This window comes from Mustela nigripes, chromosome 10 (assembly GCF_022355385.1).
Source record: "Mustela nigripes isolate SB6536 chromosome 10, MUSNIG.SB6536, whole genome shotgun sequence".
Lineage (NCBI taxonomy): Eukaryota > Metazoa > Chordata > Mammalia > Carnivora > Mustelidae > Mustela > Mustela nigripes.
Window position 1 is genome coordinate 65,904,538 of NC_081566.1, and position 19,107 is coordinate 65,923,644.

Genomic DNA, 19,107 nt, shown 5'->3' on the forward strand with positions numbered 1-19,107 from the left:
GGGATCAAGTTCCACATCGGGCTCCCTGCTTGGCAGGGAGTCTGCTTCTCCCTCTGACCCTCACCCTTCTCAAACTCTCTCTCTCTCAAATAAATAAATAAAATCTTTAAAAAAAAATAAAGTGTACAATTTAGTGTTCTTGGTATAGTCACATAGTTATACAACCATCCCCACTACCTAATACTAGAACATCCGATCGTGTAGTAGCTAGGACTCACTCCATTCTCCTTTTCCCCTATGCCTAGATAACCATGAATCTACTTTCTTTCTCTGTGGATTTTCCTTTTATGGACATATGATTTGTTGTTATATAATCTGTTGTATTTTGGAATAGGCATTTTTATTTAGCATAATGTTTAGGGTACATCTGCACTGTCGTATGTACCAGTACTCCATCCTTCCTCTCTCCCTCCCTCCTGCCAAGATTTATTTACTTGGGGGGAAGGGCAGAGGGAGAGAGTCTCAATCAGACTCCACTCTGAGGGCAAACCCCAGCACAGGCTCCATCTCAGGAGTCTGAGATCATGACGTGAGCTGAAGTCCAGAGGTAGACACCTAACCCACTGAGCCACCTGGTGGGCCTGGATGTCATTCTTCTTTACTGATGATTGACATTCCATTGTATGGCTAATGTTGCTGTGAACATTTGTGTGCAAGTTTTTGGGATCCACATGTTTCCATTTTCCTGGGTATGTACCTAGCAGTGAACTTGCTGGGCTCTCTGGTGGCTCTGTTTAACCTTTTGAGGAGCTGCTAAACTGTTTTCCAAAGTGTCTGCACCATTTTACATTCCTATCCATTTCTCTACATAAAATCTTTATAAAAAACAAGTGTAAGATATTTACAGTGTGAATGGTGCCCCTTTGAAGTGGCTCTTCTGTTTAATATGAAACTACGTGCGTTGGCCTGGAGTCACAGCCCCTAACCCTTGTCAGAATGCAGTAACTCATTTATGGGGAAAATGTGATCTAACTTTTACTTCCCTCTTGTTGCCATTTTAGAATTCCCTGGGGATGGAAGTCGGCATCTCTCTTCCTTGCAACAGCAGCAGCCCATCCCCCCCCCTTTTTTAATTTAAATAAAAACAGTTAAGTCTCTACATCTGAGCTTTGTTAACTTTACTTCTCAGGAAGAGCCCTGTAAGGTTTGATTAGATTATCCATGAGACAGTGAGTGTGACTTTTCCCGAGGGCTTAGCTTCCGGAATGCTTTCTGTCTGCCTTTCCCCCATGGCTCCCTCGTGGCAATACCGTCTCCTACTATGCTTTCTTGTTTTGACTTTCAGAATTAGTTTGTTGGTATAATATAGTATTTCCTTGGTCTTGAGACACATTCTTTTCTCTCAGTTTTATGTTTCTGAAATTAGGAAATCACACAATTGATAATGTATTTAATATGGTAAAATTTTAATATTTAATGTGGTAAAATTTTTTTCTCCTGAAAATGTGGTCAGTGATCCATGAAGCCTTTTTATTTATTTATTTTTTTAAAAAGATTTTATTTATTTGTTTGAAAGAGCAAGAGCCACAAGCAGGCAGAGCAGCAGAGGGAGAGGGAGAAGTAGGCTCCCCACCAAGCAGGGAGCCCGATGTAGAGCTCCATCCCAGGACCCTGGGGTCACCACCTGGGCGGAGGGCAGTTGCTTAACCCACTGAGCCACCCAGACACACCATCATGAAGACTTTTCTTTAAAAATCACTGGCAGGGCACCTGGGTGGCTCAATGGATTATGCCTCTGCCTTCGGCTTGGGTCCTGATCTCAGGGTCCCGGGATCAAGTCCCATATCAGGCTCTCCTTTCAGTAGGGAGCCTGCTTCCTCCTCTTTCTCCACCTGCCTCTCTGCCTACTTATGATCTCTCTCTGTCAAAGAAATAAATAAAATCTTAAAAAAAAAATCAGTGGCGTCTTGGAATTTAAGAAATATATACTATACGCAGGTATGAAAATAGCTAGATTGACTGGTGATTAGTAGTTTGAAAGTTAGGAGTTATTGGTGGTTGTCACTCTCTTTTTTTTTTTTTTTAAGATTTTATTTATTTCTTTGACAAAGATCACAAGTAGGTAGAGAGGCAGGCAGAGAGAGAGACGAGGAAGCATGCTCCCCGCTGAGCAGAGAGCCCAATGCGGGACTCCATTTCAGGACCCTGGGATCATGACCCGAGCTGAAGGCAGAGGCTTAACCCACTGAGCCACCCAGGTGCCCTGTCATTCTCTTTTTTAAATGAAATGATGTTCTCTAGTTGAGTCAAAAAGCTTTGTCCAGGGCACCTGGGGGGCTCAGTTGAGTGTCCAGCTCTTGATTTCAGCTCAGGTCATGATCTCAGGGTTGTGAGATTGAGCCCCACTTTGGGCTCTGTGCTCAGCGGGGAGTCTGCTTGAGATGCTCTCTCCCCTCCCGGTGGTCACCCGCCCACTCCTTCTCTCTCTCAAATGAGTAAATCTTTAAAAAAAAAAAAGCAGCTTTGTCCAACTCTGTAAGTATAGTTTATGTTATATAAATTATTTAGAAACATGGGTCAAGTTTTCTTGTTATCTTTATGAATATATTCTAGCTTTTTGTGATTTCAGTGAGTAGTAGATCAGTGGCACAATATAAAACATCTTCAGGTTTAGCAGACTGCTTACCCTTTTACTTTTGAAGAGCAAATTACATGGTGATATATACATAGTGCTTATTTTTTTAAAAATTGTAATAGTATAAGATATGATATTTAAATAAAAATGTCAATCCTTTAATATTTTTATTTTCATTGTATTCTCTTAGTTTTTGTCTACATATGTAATTTAAAATACAGCAGTGTATGTTTGCTAATTCAGCTAGTAGATATTTATCGAATACCTTTTATGTTCGGGGACTTTGCTAAGGAGATTGCAGTGAATAAGGCAATGAGGATTCTTATTCTCATGGAACAAATGCTGTAGTGGAAAATATGAGTGTTAAGCGTATAATTTACCCAGAAAAAGCATATAACTTACTAGGATGATGAGCGTTAAGAGACTTACAGAATGCTGCATGAGCACTTAACAGGAAGATGTCCCTTGGTCGAGCAGGGAAATGACACAGATTATTTAAAAATCATATTTCTAGCTGCATCTCAGAGCAGGGACTGGAGGAGAACAAGGTGGATATGCAGAGTTAGAAAGCTGCTATATTCTGTTAAGATCTGTTGTTGTTTCGGATAGAATGGCAGTGGACTTATAACTCAGTGTAAATAGAAATTATGTGGAATTCACAAGTTTTGGTGTTAGGGTCACGTTGGGAACGGGGTGGGGGTGAGAGAGGACGCAAGGGTGGCTGCCAGGTTTCCGACTTGAGCAAGTGGCAGTACTGCGTTCACTTGGCTAGTGTGATGGGTCCCAGGAAACGCGATGTAGGACTGGACAGTGTAAAAGCTGCGGTAAACTAATGTGCTGTGATTTTTTAAAAGATCTTACACAGTTAATTTGTATGTTTTTTACTGTTGAGAAATAGAACAATGATTACCGTCTCTGACGATGTTTGATAAAGACCACAGAGAAGACCAAAATTTATCACAGATGAGACAAGCTAGACTTATTTTAAGCTAAAAATCTGCTGACATTGTTTAGTCTGTAATGTGATAATTCAGGTAAGTGTACTTATCCAGAAAGAGAGAAAAGTTGTTCTTGCATAGTAAAGAGAGTTCAGATAAATTATCTTTCTTACAAGTTGGAAAACCATTCTAAGACTCTGTTATATATTCATATGTTGTCGTCATACTGCCTCCCTGTGTGGGTGTCTTGTGCGTGTGCTCCCTGCTGCCAGCTTGACCTTGTACTTAATGTTTCACGGCCGTCTAAGATTTAACGTTCAGCTGAACTCTCAGTCTCCTCTCCTGTCTGTCTCATCTGAGCAGACAGCTTTTATAGTGTCAGCCCCATGAGGGCGGGGACTTTCCTGTTTTTGCGCTGCTTTGTCCCCAGTTGCTGTCATGCAATGGGCATCGGTAAGTACTTTGTTGTCGGGATGTCTGAGTGGTACCACCGAACCGTTCACCAGTTGCTTAAGTCTTTGCTTCTCTTCCTCCTTTCTGTATCTTGCTGACAAATCAAATCTGTTATTCCTTAGAAGTATCTCTTAATTCATCCGTTTTTTAAATTTTCAGTACTACTTTGCTAATCTGTGAATTTTATAACTAGTATTCCAGAATCAGCTTTGCTTTTTTTTTTTTTTTTTTAAAGACTTCATAATTTTGGACATGGAGAGTTCGAGTAGGGGAAGGGGACAACAGGAGAGGGAGACAGAATCTCAAGCAGACTCCCTGCTGAGTCTAGGTACATGGGGCTTGGTCTCGTGACCCTGAGATCATGACTTGAGCTGCCGTTTAACCAACTGAGCCACCCATGTGCTGCCCCAAGTTTTGCTGTCTTTCTAATCATTCTTCCACAGCAGCCAGGGAGGTTTTTTAAAGTATAAGCTGTTGGGGCTCCTGGGTGGCTCAGTCTGTTAAGCTGCTGCCTTTGGCTCAGGTCATGATCCCAGGGTCCTGAGATCCAGTCGGGCTCCATGCTCAGTGGAGCCTGCTTCTCTCTCCACCCCTGTCTGCCACTCTGCCTGCATGTGAGCGTGCTCGCTCACGCTCTCTGACAAATAAATAAATAAAAATTTAAAAAAAAAAAAAAAAACAAAAAACACAACAACCCATAAGTTGTATCTTACTACTCTTCTGCTCAGAACTAATTTTGGATTCCAAATCCTTAAGGTAGCCCAACAGGCTCTTAATCTATTTTTTTTTTTTTTTAAAGATTTTATTTATTTATTTGACAGAGAGAAATTACAAGTACACTGAGAGGCAGGCAGAGAGAGAGAGAAGGAAGCAGGCTCCCTGCCGAGCAGAGAGCCCGATGTGGGACTCGATCCCAGGACCCTGAGATCATGACCTGAGCCGAAGGCAGCGGCTTAACCCACTGAGCCACCCAGGCGCCCCTCTATTTTTTTTTTTTTAAGATTCAGTTTATTTGTCAGAGAGTGTGTAAGCACAAGCAGGGGGAGCAGCCCACAGAGGGAGAAGCAGGCTCCCCACTGAGCCAGGAGCCCAATGTGGGACTCTGTCCTGGGACCCTGGTATCATGTCCCAAGCCAAAGGCAGACACCTAACTGACCCAGCCACCCAGCTGTCCTGAAAGCTCTTTTCATATAGCTTTCCAGTTTTGTTTTGTGTTGTCCCCACTTTGGTGAATCTACTGTTAATCTTTACAGTTTCAGGGACTTTTTACACATACTATTCTCTGTTTGGGGAACATACTTAACTCGACATTTTGCCTGGCTATTTCCTACTTAGACTGCGTCTCAGCTTAAAGTTAACTGTTTTTCCAAGGTATATTCCCTGTTCCTCCAAATTTCCTTGATATACAACTTCATATATTCAATACCTTCACATTTATTATGTTCTAACCACATTTTTAAATAGTCATTTATCTGCCTCCCTATCTCAAATATACAGTTTGTAAGACCTGGGACCATATTGTATTATTTACAACCATTTGTACAGTGGTTCTCAAGACATATTTGAGGCTCTCAAAATGTCCACTGAATGAAGGAATAGATTAAGGATGATGAATGCATAAAGGAAATGATATAATGGTTGCAGAAGACAAGCAAGTGTCATCACAGAAGACAAGCATGAGTTCCAAACAGCAGGTCTGCGAGGTGTCCTGCGAGGTGTCACAGAGGGGAGGACTGAGACCAGGAATAAACATGTTTGGGAGGCAGTGGAACACCGTATTCGAGAAGAGCCAGACAGACCTGGGCTCAAGCATTTTTTTGGTTATTAGCTTATTTTTTCATCTCTGAAAATGGAATCGTAATAGTAACTGAGATCATCTGTGTAATACTAGCATAGAGCTTTGCACATATTAAGAACTCAGCAAATTTTTAGGTTTTTGTTGTTGTTTTGTTTGGTTTTTGTTTTTGTTTTTACTTAACTAATGCATCTCCTGGAAGGACTCAGTATTTAATGAATACAGAGTTGATTTTATATTGCTTTGCTAAGTAGTGTTTTATCAAAGTATGCCTATTCCCTTCCAACCTCCAGTGATAGACTAGGTGTCTATACAGAATGGTCTCCAGACTTAGTTGAATTGTTTTCCATAATGGTTTGGTATCTCACAGAACAGAGCCTGTGTTAACTCTGAATTTGTCTATTTTTATCCGATGCATTGTTTGTTACTTGAATGTGAGATTCGTATGGAGAGGTGGGTGGGCACTAGTCATCACTTTGGAGAGGGCGTAGGGCATGAAGGCGAAAACAAATCTGAGCGATTCCTGATCAAGCATTTGGTATTTGTCTTGTTTGCCCAGGTTTTGTCACGTTGCAGTTCACGGCGGGCCAGCAGTAGGGCATTCATAGATCACTATGAAATGTGATTTACTTGTCTATTTGTAGGTAGTATCTAATATGCTGTTAGATTATCATGCTTTGGGGTTCCTGGGTGGCTCAGTTGGCTAAGCGTCTGCCTTCGGCTCAGGTCATGACCCAGGGTCCTGGGATCCAGTTCTGCATCGGCTCCCTGCTCAGCAGGAAGTTGGCTTCTCCCTCTGCCACTGCCTGCTGCTGCCCCTGCTCATGCTCTCTTCCTCCCCACCATGAATAAATAGAATCTTTAAAAAAAAAAAAAAAAAAAGGTAATCATGCCTTGTGTTGATATAATGTATATATCCTATTAATACAATTAGTGACTTTCTTTATTTTTAAGATCTCATTTGTTTATTTGAAAGATGGAGACATCTTGCGCATGCGCACAGGAGTTGGTGGGGGAGGGGCAAGAGGGAGAGGGACAAGCAGACTCCCCGCTGAGTGCGGACCCACCCAGGCGCCTCGGTGCTGAGTAATTTTCTAAACAGTTTGTTCACAGCTAAAATGATCTCAGTGAAAGGGCTTCAGGCTATAGATTTAGTATCAGTTTCCTTTGGATTTGGACTAGACTGTTCTGGATGATTTCAGTGATTTGAGGACATCCTATAAATCCCAAAGTTGCGAGTGAGATGAATGTTGAATTTGTTGCTTAGAGCAAAGAGATTCTAGCAGTCTTAGTTCTGTGTTTCTCCTTGGAACTGTATTTTGACTTGGATATTGTAGTAGGAACCAGATTACATTGTGTGACAGCATGTGTCCTTGTCCCTGGATGGAAAACCTAGTGTGTATAGATGGAAGAGTATCATTTACCGAGAACGCTGCATTCAAAGTTCAAGATCAGCATTCTGGCAGCTGGTGTAGGGACTGGTTTACAAGCAGTTTACATTTAGCAGATAAAAAGCATTCTTTGTTGTGAAGTATCTTCAGAATTTGGGTTTATCTTTACTAGAAACACTTAAATTTGGTATGTACGGTTTGCCAATCATGCTTTTCCAGTCTCACTGCCTAGATGGATTCACAAAATAGGCCCCTAGGCTCACTATCCTTTCTCCTCTTTGATGAAGTTAGGGAAACATAGAATTTCTCTATTCTTACCTATGTTTCTGGGGTAGTGATCAGTGTTTTCAAATTAGTTCTTTTTTAGTTTATTGATATTCTACTATTTGTATAATAATTTGTGTCACTCAGATTCAGTTTTTCCATTTTAAAATGAAGAGAATCATGCTCTCCAAACCCTTCTTTGGAATGTGTTAAAAGTGAGTAAGTGCTGGTAAAAATGCTTTTGAGTTCTTTGGAGGAAATACTGAAATTCTGGTTCACATTTATACATATATATGTTAATGCGTTCTGGAATTCCTTCATTATGAAAAGAATTGTAGGGAAATTTAAAAATGTATGTACTTGTGAGTACTGGATATAAAAGCGATTGTTTCTGTGTAAATTATTTGTTTTTGTTCTAGAACAGGTTTGTTTTCATGAGCGACCGGAAGGGTATACGCAGGTATGTCAGTGCACTAGTCACTTGAAACCCAGGATGGGCATCAAAAATTAAGGAACATGCAGCGCCTGGGTGGCTCAGTTGATTGTGTCCAATTGTTTGTTGTTGTTTTTTTTAATTTAAGATTTATTTCAGTTATTTTAGAGAGAGAGAGGCAGAGAACAGGGAGGGGGCAGAGAAAGGGAGAGAATGTATAGCCGCTGAGCCTGGAACTAGACTTGAGGCTCAATCTCATGGCGCTGAGATCCTGACCTGAGCTGAAATCACGAGTTGGAGGCTTAACATACCAAGCCACTGGGTGTTCCAAGAGTCCAACTCTTGGTCTCAGCTCATGTTTTGATCTCAGGGTCGTGAGTTCAAGACCTATGCTGGAGTCTACCCTGGGTGTGGAGCCTATTTTAAAATAGGTAAATAAATAAGAAAGGAGGGGCGCCTGGGTGGCTCAGTGGGTTAAACCTCTGCCTTTGGCTCGGGTCATGGTCTCAGGTTCCTGGATCAAGCCCTCCATCAGGCTCTCTGCTCTGCGGGGAGCCTGCTTCCCTGCTCTATGCCTGCCTCTCTGCCTACTTGTGATCTCTTTCTCTGTCAAATAAAGAAATAGAATCTTAAAAAAAAAAAAAATTTACAAAATAAAAAGAAGAAACATGGGAGAAAAGAAATAGAAAAGGAACAAAATAAAGCCAGTAAGATATGTCCCACAAAAAAACATGCAATTAATTCAAATAATTATTGAACACCTGCTATATGCCAGGTGTAGTTTTAGGTGCTAGGATGTTACATTGAACTAAGCTGACAAAAAACCCAGCTCCTGGAGGCACTTTTATATCCCAGTGGGAAGGTATCAACAGTAAATAAATGCGTCGTTCGCCAGATTGTGAGAAGCGCCATGGAGGAAAAGAAAACAGGATCGAGTGTTGGAAGAAGATGGTGACATGAGTAGTTTTCAGTTTTATAAAGGATTGTCAGGGATTGCCTGTTCCAGGAGGTTACATTTAGGCAAAGGTGAAGCACATGAAAGAGCAAATCATGCAATTATCTGAGGAAAGAATGTTCTAGTCAGAATAATAATTGCAAAGGTCCTGTGGTAGGAGTATTTTACTTTGATGAAGAGGAGACGGCTTCTGACCCCCTTCTGGGAAGTAAGTGGGGAGTTTGGTAGGAGACGGAGGAGAAGCAGAGGGGACTGTAGGGCAGAGTAAATAGAGCCTTTAGACCCTCGGAAGGACTTTGACTCCCACTTGGAGTGGGATGGGAAAGGGTGGACAGGGTGTGGAGCAGAGCAAGGACACGATCGATCGACAAGCTCTAAGGGTCACCTGGCTGCTGAGTTGAGGAGATTAAGGAGATACGGAGGGCCCAAGCTGCGGCCGAAGCTGCGGGCGGCCAGTGGAGGGACGACTCCTGGGTGGTCCAGGTGCTGGACGAGCACGTGGCTCTGAGCGGCAGCTGTCAGGTGAGCGAGAGCCGCAGGGTGCGCTGCTCCGAAGGCAGAGCCGTCGGCTGACAATGGACGTGTGAGTCACGGGGGAGAAAGGAGTTCAAGGAGCTTAGGAAGTTTCAGCCCAACTATTTCCAGCAGGAGTTGCATTCATACGCGGAGATGAGGAAGCCCGTGGGAAGAACGGACCGGGACGGGGACGGGGTAGAAGAGGACTTGATTTGAAGCAGACGAAGCGTGTGGTGTCTAACCAGTAGACATCTAGGCAGTGTGTTGAGCAGGCAGTTCGATACAGGGTTCTGGGGTTCTAGGAAGAGGTCCCAGCTGGCCTCTATCTAGTGATAGAAACTTGTAAATCAACAATGTTGGGTGGAATTTGTACAAGGCCGAAAGATTGGATTTGTTCATTTAGCAATAAGCGTAGATGGGGAAGGGAAGAGTGTGCCCTCGGGTGCTCCGGTGTTTGATGTTGGGGGGGGAAGGGGAGACTGGTAAAGGAGACTGAGGGTGACTAGCCAGTAAGGCAGAAGAATCCAGAATGGACGCCTGGAAGTCAGTGTGGAGATGATGGGGCTGTTCCGCTGTGTCATGTTCTGTGACAAGGTCAGGTAGAGGACTGAGAACTGACCGGTGTGCTTAGTAGTATAGAGTATGTCAGTGTCCTTGGCCAGCATTTTATTTGGAGAGGTGGTGGTGAAACTATGATTGGTGCGTTTCAAAGAAAAAAGGTGAGGATTTAGCGATGGCAAGAGTGGACTGCTCTTTGAAGAAGCTTTGTTTTGAGAGGGGGCAGAGAAATGTGAAGCTGGTAGAAGATAGAGGGTCAAGAGGAGTTTTCTTAGATGAGAAATACTGTAGTATGTTTTCATGCTGACTGGTATTATCCAGAGGAAAAAGGAGAAGCGGATGGTGCAAGGGAGATAGGATAGTTGTCCTAGTAAAGCTCTTGAGAAGGCAAGGAGAGGGTAGGCCTAGTGCTTGAGGGGAGGGGTTAGAAGTGTATGTATTTTTAAATTATTGTTATCTTCTTTTTTTTTTAAGCTTTTATTTATTTATTTGATAGGCAGAGATCACAAGTAGGCAGAGAGGCAGGCAGAGAGAGAGGAGGAAGCAGGCTCCCTGCCGAGCAGAGAGCCCGATGCGGGGCTCGATCCCAGGACCCTGAGATCATGACCTGAGCTGAAGGCAGAGGCTTAACCCACTGAGCCACCCAGGCGTCCCTATTGTTATCTTCTTAAGTAGGCTCCAAGCTGGGCCTGGACTCCCAACGTGGGATCCCAGCCTGAGCTCTAAACCTGAGCCGAGACGGAGAGTGGGATGCTTAAGGGGCTGAGCCGCCCAGGCGGGCCAGTATTTGAGGACCACAGGGAAGGCAGAATCTGCAGGAACACACACAGCAGGTGGGTAGGTGTCAATATGGTGGAGCCTGTGGCAGTTTCCTTCTGATTGTTCCTGCTGCCGTCGTCAGGTTGGAAGCAGAGTCAGTGAGGCTGGAGATGACTTCAAGTTGTTGTGTAGGAGAGTGATTGAGACAGGTTTTAGCACGAAGGGTCCAGTCGGGGTTAGCGTTCAGGAATGTAAAATGAGTTCAGTGAACATGATTGTTTTTCTTAGACCAGCTTTGACAGTACAGAGACAGGAAGGAGGAGGTATAAGATACAATTTTGAAGCTGTTGCTAGGGGGATTAAGATACCGTAGTAGGCTTACAGAAAACGCCTCTGTGAAAGACATACAGTGAACATTTGAGATAAAACTTGTGCATGGGACTCTTACAGCGCAGGGTGTCGTCACATGAGAAAGGAGAGGAGAACCATTTCTGCACGCCAGACGCTACGTTAGAAGCCATCGGGGCCTTAAAATTCATTCATTCAGCTATTGAGTGGGCACTACTGTATGTGCTGTTCACTGTTCTGGGTGCTGGGAAATAGCTGTGAACAAACCAGAAGAGGTCCCTACCCCAATGAAGCTTAACACTGTCATTATAGCCTTTGGGGGGGGGGGATAGTTACAGTCTTCTTTTGAGATGTAGATGACAAATACGGAAGAAGGGGAAAAAGCTGATTACTCAAATTGTAGTCCTGTATGGATAAAGGCACTCAGGGAAGGATCAGGTCAGTGCAAGCTTAAATGTAAGTATTAAGACATAAGTCCACAAAGCACCATGCAAAAGTTTGGGTTTTGCTTTTAGAAAGATAGTGTAGGTTGGGTTACTTCCACCCAAGCTGGTGGTGGTTAGAGCAGAGCTCTTTCATCAAGCACAGCAATATTTTTGCATTGAAATGTAGGACTGTTTTCAAAAACTTGTAATTAAGACCAAAACGGATCCCAATCAGGTCTGTCACTCAGGTTTTGTCACTAGTGAGTAATGAAAAAGCTTGCGGTTCTCAGTGTTTTAAATTCCAGGATTGTGAACCCATTGCGGACAAAGTAGGACTTTGTACTTTTATTTTTAATTTATTTTTAAATTTTATTATTATTTTTTTTTAACGATTTTATTTATTTGACAGAGATCACAAGCAGGCAGGGAGGCAGTCAGAGAGAGGAGGAAGCAGGCTCCCTGCTGAGCAGAGAGCCCGATGCGGGGCTCGATCCCAGGACCCTGGGATCATGACCTGAGCCGAAGGCAGAGGCTTTAACCCACTGAGCCACCCAGGTGCCCCTACTTTTAATTTTTTAAAATTAATTTATTAGATACAGAGTGAGAAAGAAAGCGGCGGGGCGGGGAAGTGGGCGGGGCAGCAGAGGGAGAGGAAGAAGCAGACTCCCCGCAGAGGAGGGAGCCTGACAGGGTTCTTGATCCCAGGATCCCAGGGTCATGACCTACCCCAGAAGGCAGTCACTTAACCAACTGAGCCACCCAGGTGCCCCCAGACTTTGTACTTTGAGAGGGAAAGAGAACACATGGCACAGAAGCAGAAATGAACGTGGTTTGTCAGGGACAGTAAGGAGACCGAATTGGCGACGGTATAGGGATGTGTGTTGGGAAGCAAGGACAAGCAAGTTTGCATACTTTCCAGCCGAATTATGAACAGCCTCGAAAATTTCTATGCAGCGTTAGCAAGAATGATCAGAGTGAGCTGATGGAAAGGTTACCCCCGCGACTGTTCCTGTGGATGAACAGAGTGCGAACAGACTTGGGAGTTTAGTCAGTCAGCCGGCATTTACTGAACACTTAATGTGCTGCTGCTACCGTTAGTTATGATAATTGATCATTGGTGCTTTCTCTTAAAGCCTTGCTGTGTTGCCAGGCGTTGGACTATGTATTTTACTTACATTCCTATACAAGGTGTGAAGTAGCTATATGATCTTTGTCCTTGAGAATCTTACAGTCTCGTTGGAAAGAAGTCTTAAGGCACAGAGTTTAAACTATGAAATTCTCTGCTTCATAAAGGGAATGTTCTAAGGAATAGGATGGTCTTTTTTCAGATACTTGTCCTGGATCTTTATTGGATATATGCTTAGAGTAAAGGCTAGTCTGTCAGTCTTCAAGAGTAGTGAATTATTTTGGTTCTGTATTCGTTCGTCAGTCAGCCTTGTGATTATCTGGTAATCTGGTTTCCTGAAGGTCTTTCTCTGTGACAAGGGAGGTTGCCCGGGTACTTTATTTATATTTGCAAGTTAGGTACACATCTCATAATAATTTACTTGTTTATATTTTATGAATTTGGAAAAATATTTATGGATTTGGTGGATTAAAGCATGCCAACTGACTACTTACTATTAGGAAAACTTGTAAAATTTCTGGTTTTCAAAGATTTTATAACAAGTGTTATAAATCATTTATCTAACAATTTTTTAATGTTTGTTTTTCTTACTAGAGTATAAGTTTCGTAAATTTAGGAACTGGGTCTATTTTGTTGAGTACTGTGTTTCCAGGTTATTGCACAATACCCGGCATATGATAGGAGATCGGAAATATTTTTGAATGAATGAATGAGTGAATGAATTCAGAATTTAATTGTACACCAGGAGCGGAGATGATTCCATCCTGAGTCCTGGCCTGAAAAGCTCAAAACCTCTTATAAAAGGTGGAGCACTAACAGTCCATAACATGTATTACTACAACTTGTTTATGATATCTGTAGAATAAGCTTATTCTGAAATTTTAAATTTATTTATAACTAAACTAATTTAAATTCATTTTGTACTGTATTTCGGTTCATTTTAACTGGGATTTGGGGTTCTTCCTGACCTCCTTGTCCCTCTCCCTTTGTGCCCATTTTCCATATTGATCAGTAGTTGCTTTCTGTTCTCATGAGTTTTGTTATGGTTTATTCTGCAGAGAAAGAGATGCTGGATGCAAGTTTTGAAGATCCCTGCTTTTTATGGAACGCAGTTCTGTAAAATTTTCATAAGCTTCTTCGGCAATAACAGACACTTGTGATGGACCCTAGGAGCACTGCTATGTTAGGATTGGGTTCTGACTCCGAAGGGTTTTCAAGGAGGAGTCCCTCTGCCGCCGGCCCCGGCACAGCGGGGAGCGCGAGAGAAGCGGAGCTCCAGAGCCCCGGCCGAGGGGAGGAGGACCTCCGCCAGTGGCCCCGGGCACGGGGCGGCGAGGCCGGCCCGGAGGACGGTTTGAGCGGCGCACAGCAGCAGTTTTCAGTGAAAGAAACAAACTTCTCAGAAGGAAACTTAAAGTTGAAAATTGGCCTTCAGGCTAAGAGAACTAAAAAGCCTCCAAAGAACTTGGAGAACTATGTGTGTCGGCCTGCCATAAAAACAAGCAGCAAGCACCCGAGGAAAGCACTTAAGAGCGGGAAGATGACGGGCGAGAAGAGCGAGCGCTGCCCTTCCAAACGGGTGAGTCGGGGGAGTCGGCCTGCTGGCCGGCGGCGCGGGCTGCGGCCCGCAGTGCCCTGTCTGCTGCCCGCTCTCCTCCCGGGCAGTCCGGTCGCGAGCTCCGTGTTCCGAGTCTGTGTGTGACACGGCGGGAGGCTGCGAGGCTGGCCGGGCACGGGCGGGGCAGCGAGGGCGCTTGTGTTCGTGGGGCGGGTGTGCGAGGCGGGGACCGGCTCGTGCGGGCTGCGTGTGCAGGACAAGCCGCCCGTCTCCTCCCGTGGTGGGCAGTCGGACGGGGAAGAAATTGAGGCTCAAAGATGTTGAACCGTCATGAAACCGCTTACCTTTGAAGGTGGCGGTAAGGATCCAGTTCGCTACCATGTTGAAAGCTTTTGTGGGTTTTTGGGTTTGGTTTGGTTTGGTTTTTGGTTCTGGTCTTGTTTTGTTTTGTTTTGTTTTGTTTTTAGGAGAAGGAGGGAGAGAGTGTGAGGGGTAGGGGAGAGGCAGAGGGTGAGGGAGAGAGAGAATCTTAAGCGGGGCTTGATCTCACAACCCTGAGGTCATCACCTGAACCGAAATGAAGAGTCACACACTTAACTAACTGAGCCACCCAGGCGCCGCATATGTTGAAAGCTTTTGTAAAATGAATTGTTTAATACAAGGATTAATTCCTGTCACTCAAAGCAAGTTGATACATTAAAAATTGTCCCCTCTTTTTTTCTCTAATTTATTTCTTTTTATTTTTTATTTTTTTGTTCCCTCTTTCTCATAGGCCATCCAAATACAGGAACTAATTTTTCAGGGTGCCTGCATGGCTCAGTCGGTTCAGCTGACTGTGTTTGGCTCGGGTCGTGATCCTGGGATCCTGCGATTGAGTCCTGCGTTGGGCTCTCTGCTCAGCGGGGAACGTGCTTCTCTCCCTCTGCTGCTCACCATGTTTGTACTCCCACTGTCTCTCTCTCTCTTTCTCTCAAATAAATAAATAAATCTTCAAAAAAAATACACTAATTTTTCTTAACCCTATTTATTCTCTGCTGTAAAGATTCTAGATTTGTTTTAGGTTATGTGTTGATCACAAGTTTTAGTCTTTTTTCTTTCTTTTTTTTTTTTTTTTTAGGTTTTTTGTATTAATTAGAGATCGTGAGAGCGAGCCCAAGCAGGGAGTGGGGTGGGGAGAAAAGAGAGAAGCAGGCTCTGAGCTGAGTAAGGAGCCTGACACGGGGCTCAGTCCCATGACCCTGGGATCATGACCTGACCCAAAGTCAGCTAGATGCTTAACCAACTGAGCCACCCAGGCTCCTCTAGCCATTTCATACAATATTTAATTTTAGGCGATGGGCACCATATGTGCCCACTTGCATATTTAAATTATTTGTAAATATAAGTAAAACAATGAATCGAGGTAGAAACACTTGGCTTAACATTTTGGCTAAAATTTTGAAATATTGCTACATAAAATCACTCGATTTTTACTGATTACTTAACATCAAATTCATGTGCTTTCTGCATGTTAGCAGAAACCATAATGATGCAGGCTTTTTGTTCTTCAAATTGCTGTAGCATCCAGAAATTTTTAATAGTTGCTATTCTTCAAAGATCATAGGCATATAAAGTAGCTTGGGGTGTTTTGTTGATAAAATGAACTGTGAGTGAGTTAGATGAGAAGCCAGGGAAGAAATGGGTGTTCTACCAATATTTGCAAAAATGAACTCAATGAATCTTTGCTAACCTGGGTAACCTCCCCTGAGCCTTATTTTCCTCATGAACTCAAGGATTTCCTGCTGAACTCAAGGATTTTCATAAGGTTGATTGAAAAAGATTTTTATCTGGCTTTTTTCCTTGAAACAATGTTAGAGCTTATCTTCTACAGCTGGTTTGTAAAAGTCTCCAATATGATGGTCTTTTGTAATGTTTCTGCAGTCGTGTTTTTTTTTTTTTTTAAATAGTTCACACTGATGACGAGGTCTTGTACTCAGTGGATTTTACCTGCAGCACACACTCACTCTCGGCATGGGGTGGTTGCGATCGATCGTGTATCTTGTTACGTATCTTGTTACGAGTAGTCCGAGTAGTCCGTGGTTTCCGAGGCCGGTAACAGAACTGCTAGTCATAAGGTGATGTTTATTTTTCAGGCAGCTACTTTAGCACAGGATGTTGGGTGTGTTAGTAAACTTTGCATTAGTGCTTCAGGAGTGGAAAGGGCATGCACGGGCTATGCAGTCAGAACCCAGTTGAAATCCTGGCTTAACAACCACACATAAGCAGCTTGCTTTCTCTCACTCACACGTGGTCTTCTCATTCATAGTGCGGGAGTAGGGATGCCCTTCCTCAGTGGCTGTATGCAGAATTAGATTTATATGAAGCGTCTGGCATGCGATAGGTTCCTGTGAATGTTTTCTTTCCCTTGTTACAGCCTGAGGTAGGGCTTTATGTAACGTGCGGTCCCTGCGCTGTCTTTGCGACGGTGCGGTCCGCTCCGGATCCAGGTTTGTGTTTTTGCGTAGCTCTGACCAGCTTCTCAGAGGAGTTCATGACTCGAAAAAGACTAAGCATCTTTGGCTAAGGAAGGAAAGAGGGACTATTACGAGGCATGTTGTAGTCTCTAAAACAGGCCTTTACCAAATGCACCTGGAACATTTACCCCCAATTCTTTAAAAGCAGTTGGGTTTTTGTCAGTGTTGCTTTTAAAGCAGATCTTACACAGTGCCTGTGTGGCTCAGTCAGTTGTGTCCAACTCTTGGTTTCAGCTCAGATTGTGGTCTCTGGGTTGTGAGATCGAGCCCCGTGTTTGGCTCTGTGCTGAGCATGGAGCCTGCTTAGGATTTTCTGTCTCCTTCTCTCCTTCCCTAAAAAAATAAAATAAAAAATAAAGCAAATATTAGGCCTTACATTTCTATTTTTTTTTAAAAAGATTTTATGTATTTATTTGACAGAGAGAAATCACAAGTAGATGGAGAGGCAGGCAGAGAGAGAGAGGAGGAAGCAGGCTCCCTGCTGAGCAGAGAGCCCGATGTGGGACTCGATCCTAGGACCCTGAGATCATGACCTGAGCCGAAGGCAGAGGCTTAACCCACTGAGCCACCCAGGCGCCCCAGGCCTTACATTTCTAATGAAAACATAGATCATATATTTTATCTCTCCATTTATTTTCTGTTTTGGCAGTATTCAGAAAGCAAACACAAGACCCTCTAGAAAAAAATAAAGTATTTGCTGTTATGATTAGTATTGAATGATTGGTAACTGTATATGTAATTTTTTAAACTGTTTATGTAATTTTAAAAAGCAAAACCCAAGTTTAGTTCCATGAGTGAAATTTTTCCTTTTCTTGAATTATGTGACATACTGTTAAATTTATAGTAGTTTACTCATTAGCTCTGTGATTTTTTTTTTAAGATTTTATTTATTTATTTGATAGAGATCACAAGCAGGCAGAGAGAGAGGGGAAAGCAGGCTCCCCAATGAGCAGAGAGCCCGATGCGGACTCGATCCCAGGACCCTGAGATCATGACCTGAGCTGAAGGCAGAGGCTTAACCCACTGAGTCACCCAGGCGCCTCTGAACTCTGTTATTTAGAGGGATTCAGATACATCAACTAATTTACGAAAAATTTCAATTCATTGTTTAGGATCTGGCACGTTAATAATTGGAGTTTGAAGTTTAGTTCATTCTTTTGAGAAAATATTAGAGGATGATGCTCTTAATGTCTTTTATTTAAAGTTATATTAAAGATTTTAAGGGTCCTAATTCTGTTTTTATTTAAAGTATTTGTAATGTATTTTTTAGTATGTTTTTTAACTTGTTTTTATAGATAAAACTGACTTACGCTGTGTACTCGGCGTGAAGGTATGGTTGGTTTATGTTTCAGTAATTTTGAGGCTTTTCTGTATTTAAGTTTTGGCAAAACTGAAAATTTTCATATTAATGATAATAATAATAATAATAATAATAATAATAATAATTGAGTGTTGGCAGGAATCTGGGGAAACAAGCCCTCTCGTCCACAGCCGGTGTTGAGTAAATTGGTATGGAACTTTTTGAATTGTGCTGTTTTTTATTGGTGAGTTTTCAGGGTTCTTTATACACTCTGCGTGCAGGACTTGCTAATGTGAACTCCCCCGTGAGGGTTGTCTTCTCACCCTCTTGACCATGTGCTCTGATGCACGAGCACTTTCAGTGTTGATGAACTCCTGCTTATCTGTCTTTTCTTCTGTTGCCTGTGCTTCTGGAGTCCTATCTGAGAAATCACTGTCAAATCCCGTTTATTGAAGATTTTTCTTTATGTTTTTTTCAGGGTTTTATCATTCTTGCTCTGTGAATTCAGGAACTAATTCAGACTGCAAGAGATACTTCGGACGTGGGAAGCTATTATTAAAAACAATGTCATGTGTAGAGGCGCCTGGGTGAGTCCGTGAATTAAGCCTCGGACTCTTGATTTTAGCTCAGGTCATGGTCTGTGGGTGGAGAGACTGACCCTGACCGCCCCCCCCCCCCATCAAGCTTCATACTGTGTGTGGAGCCTGCTTACAGTTCTCCGTCTCCTTTTCCTTCTGTGCCTCTCCCACGACAAATAAAATCATGTGTAAGAGTATGGATATTGGACCAGAAGATGCTATTTGATTAGGTAATAAACTCCTATGATTCAGAATTTAAGAGATAAAAAAGGAAAAAACGAAATACTGTTACCGTTGTTACCCTTCTCCTCGCTGAGTAAATCTATTTTGGAATCGCCTTTTAGACAATCTCGTGATAACCCCTAACCAACTGTGATAACGATTAAGCAGAACAACCATTTCTCAATCAAAATGAGAAAACTGATGTGTATACTGAATGCATTTTCAGGTTTACATTTACATTTGGAAAATAATACTTCATTAAGAATTAGTTGTGTATTTTAAGTTTTTAAAATCTTATTTATTTTTTAAAAGATGTTATCTATTCAACAGAGAGAGACAGAGAAGGAACGCAAGCAGAGGCGTGGGAGGAGAAGCAGGCCCCCCACTGAGCAGGGAGCCG

The 19,107-nt window shown here is 42.8% G+C and overlaps 1 protein-coding gene across 3 annotated transcripts in view; it reads left to right on the forward strand.

The window, feature by feature from the left end:
• ASH1L (ASH1 like histone lysine methyltransferase) overlaps nt 1-19,107 on the forward strand; it is a 180,968-nt gene that overhangs the window by 15,487 nt on the left and 146,374 nt on the right. For all 3 annotated transcript variants that reach the window (XM_059413755.1, XM_059413757.1, XM_059413756.1), the window contains one exon: nt 13,595-14,115. In XM_059413755.1, the coding sequence (XP_059269738.1) occupies nt 13,696-14,115 (420 nt within the window). In that variant the 5' untranslated portion in view covers nt 13,595-13,695. The remainder of the gene's footprint in view (nt 1-13,594; nt 14,116-19,107) is intronic.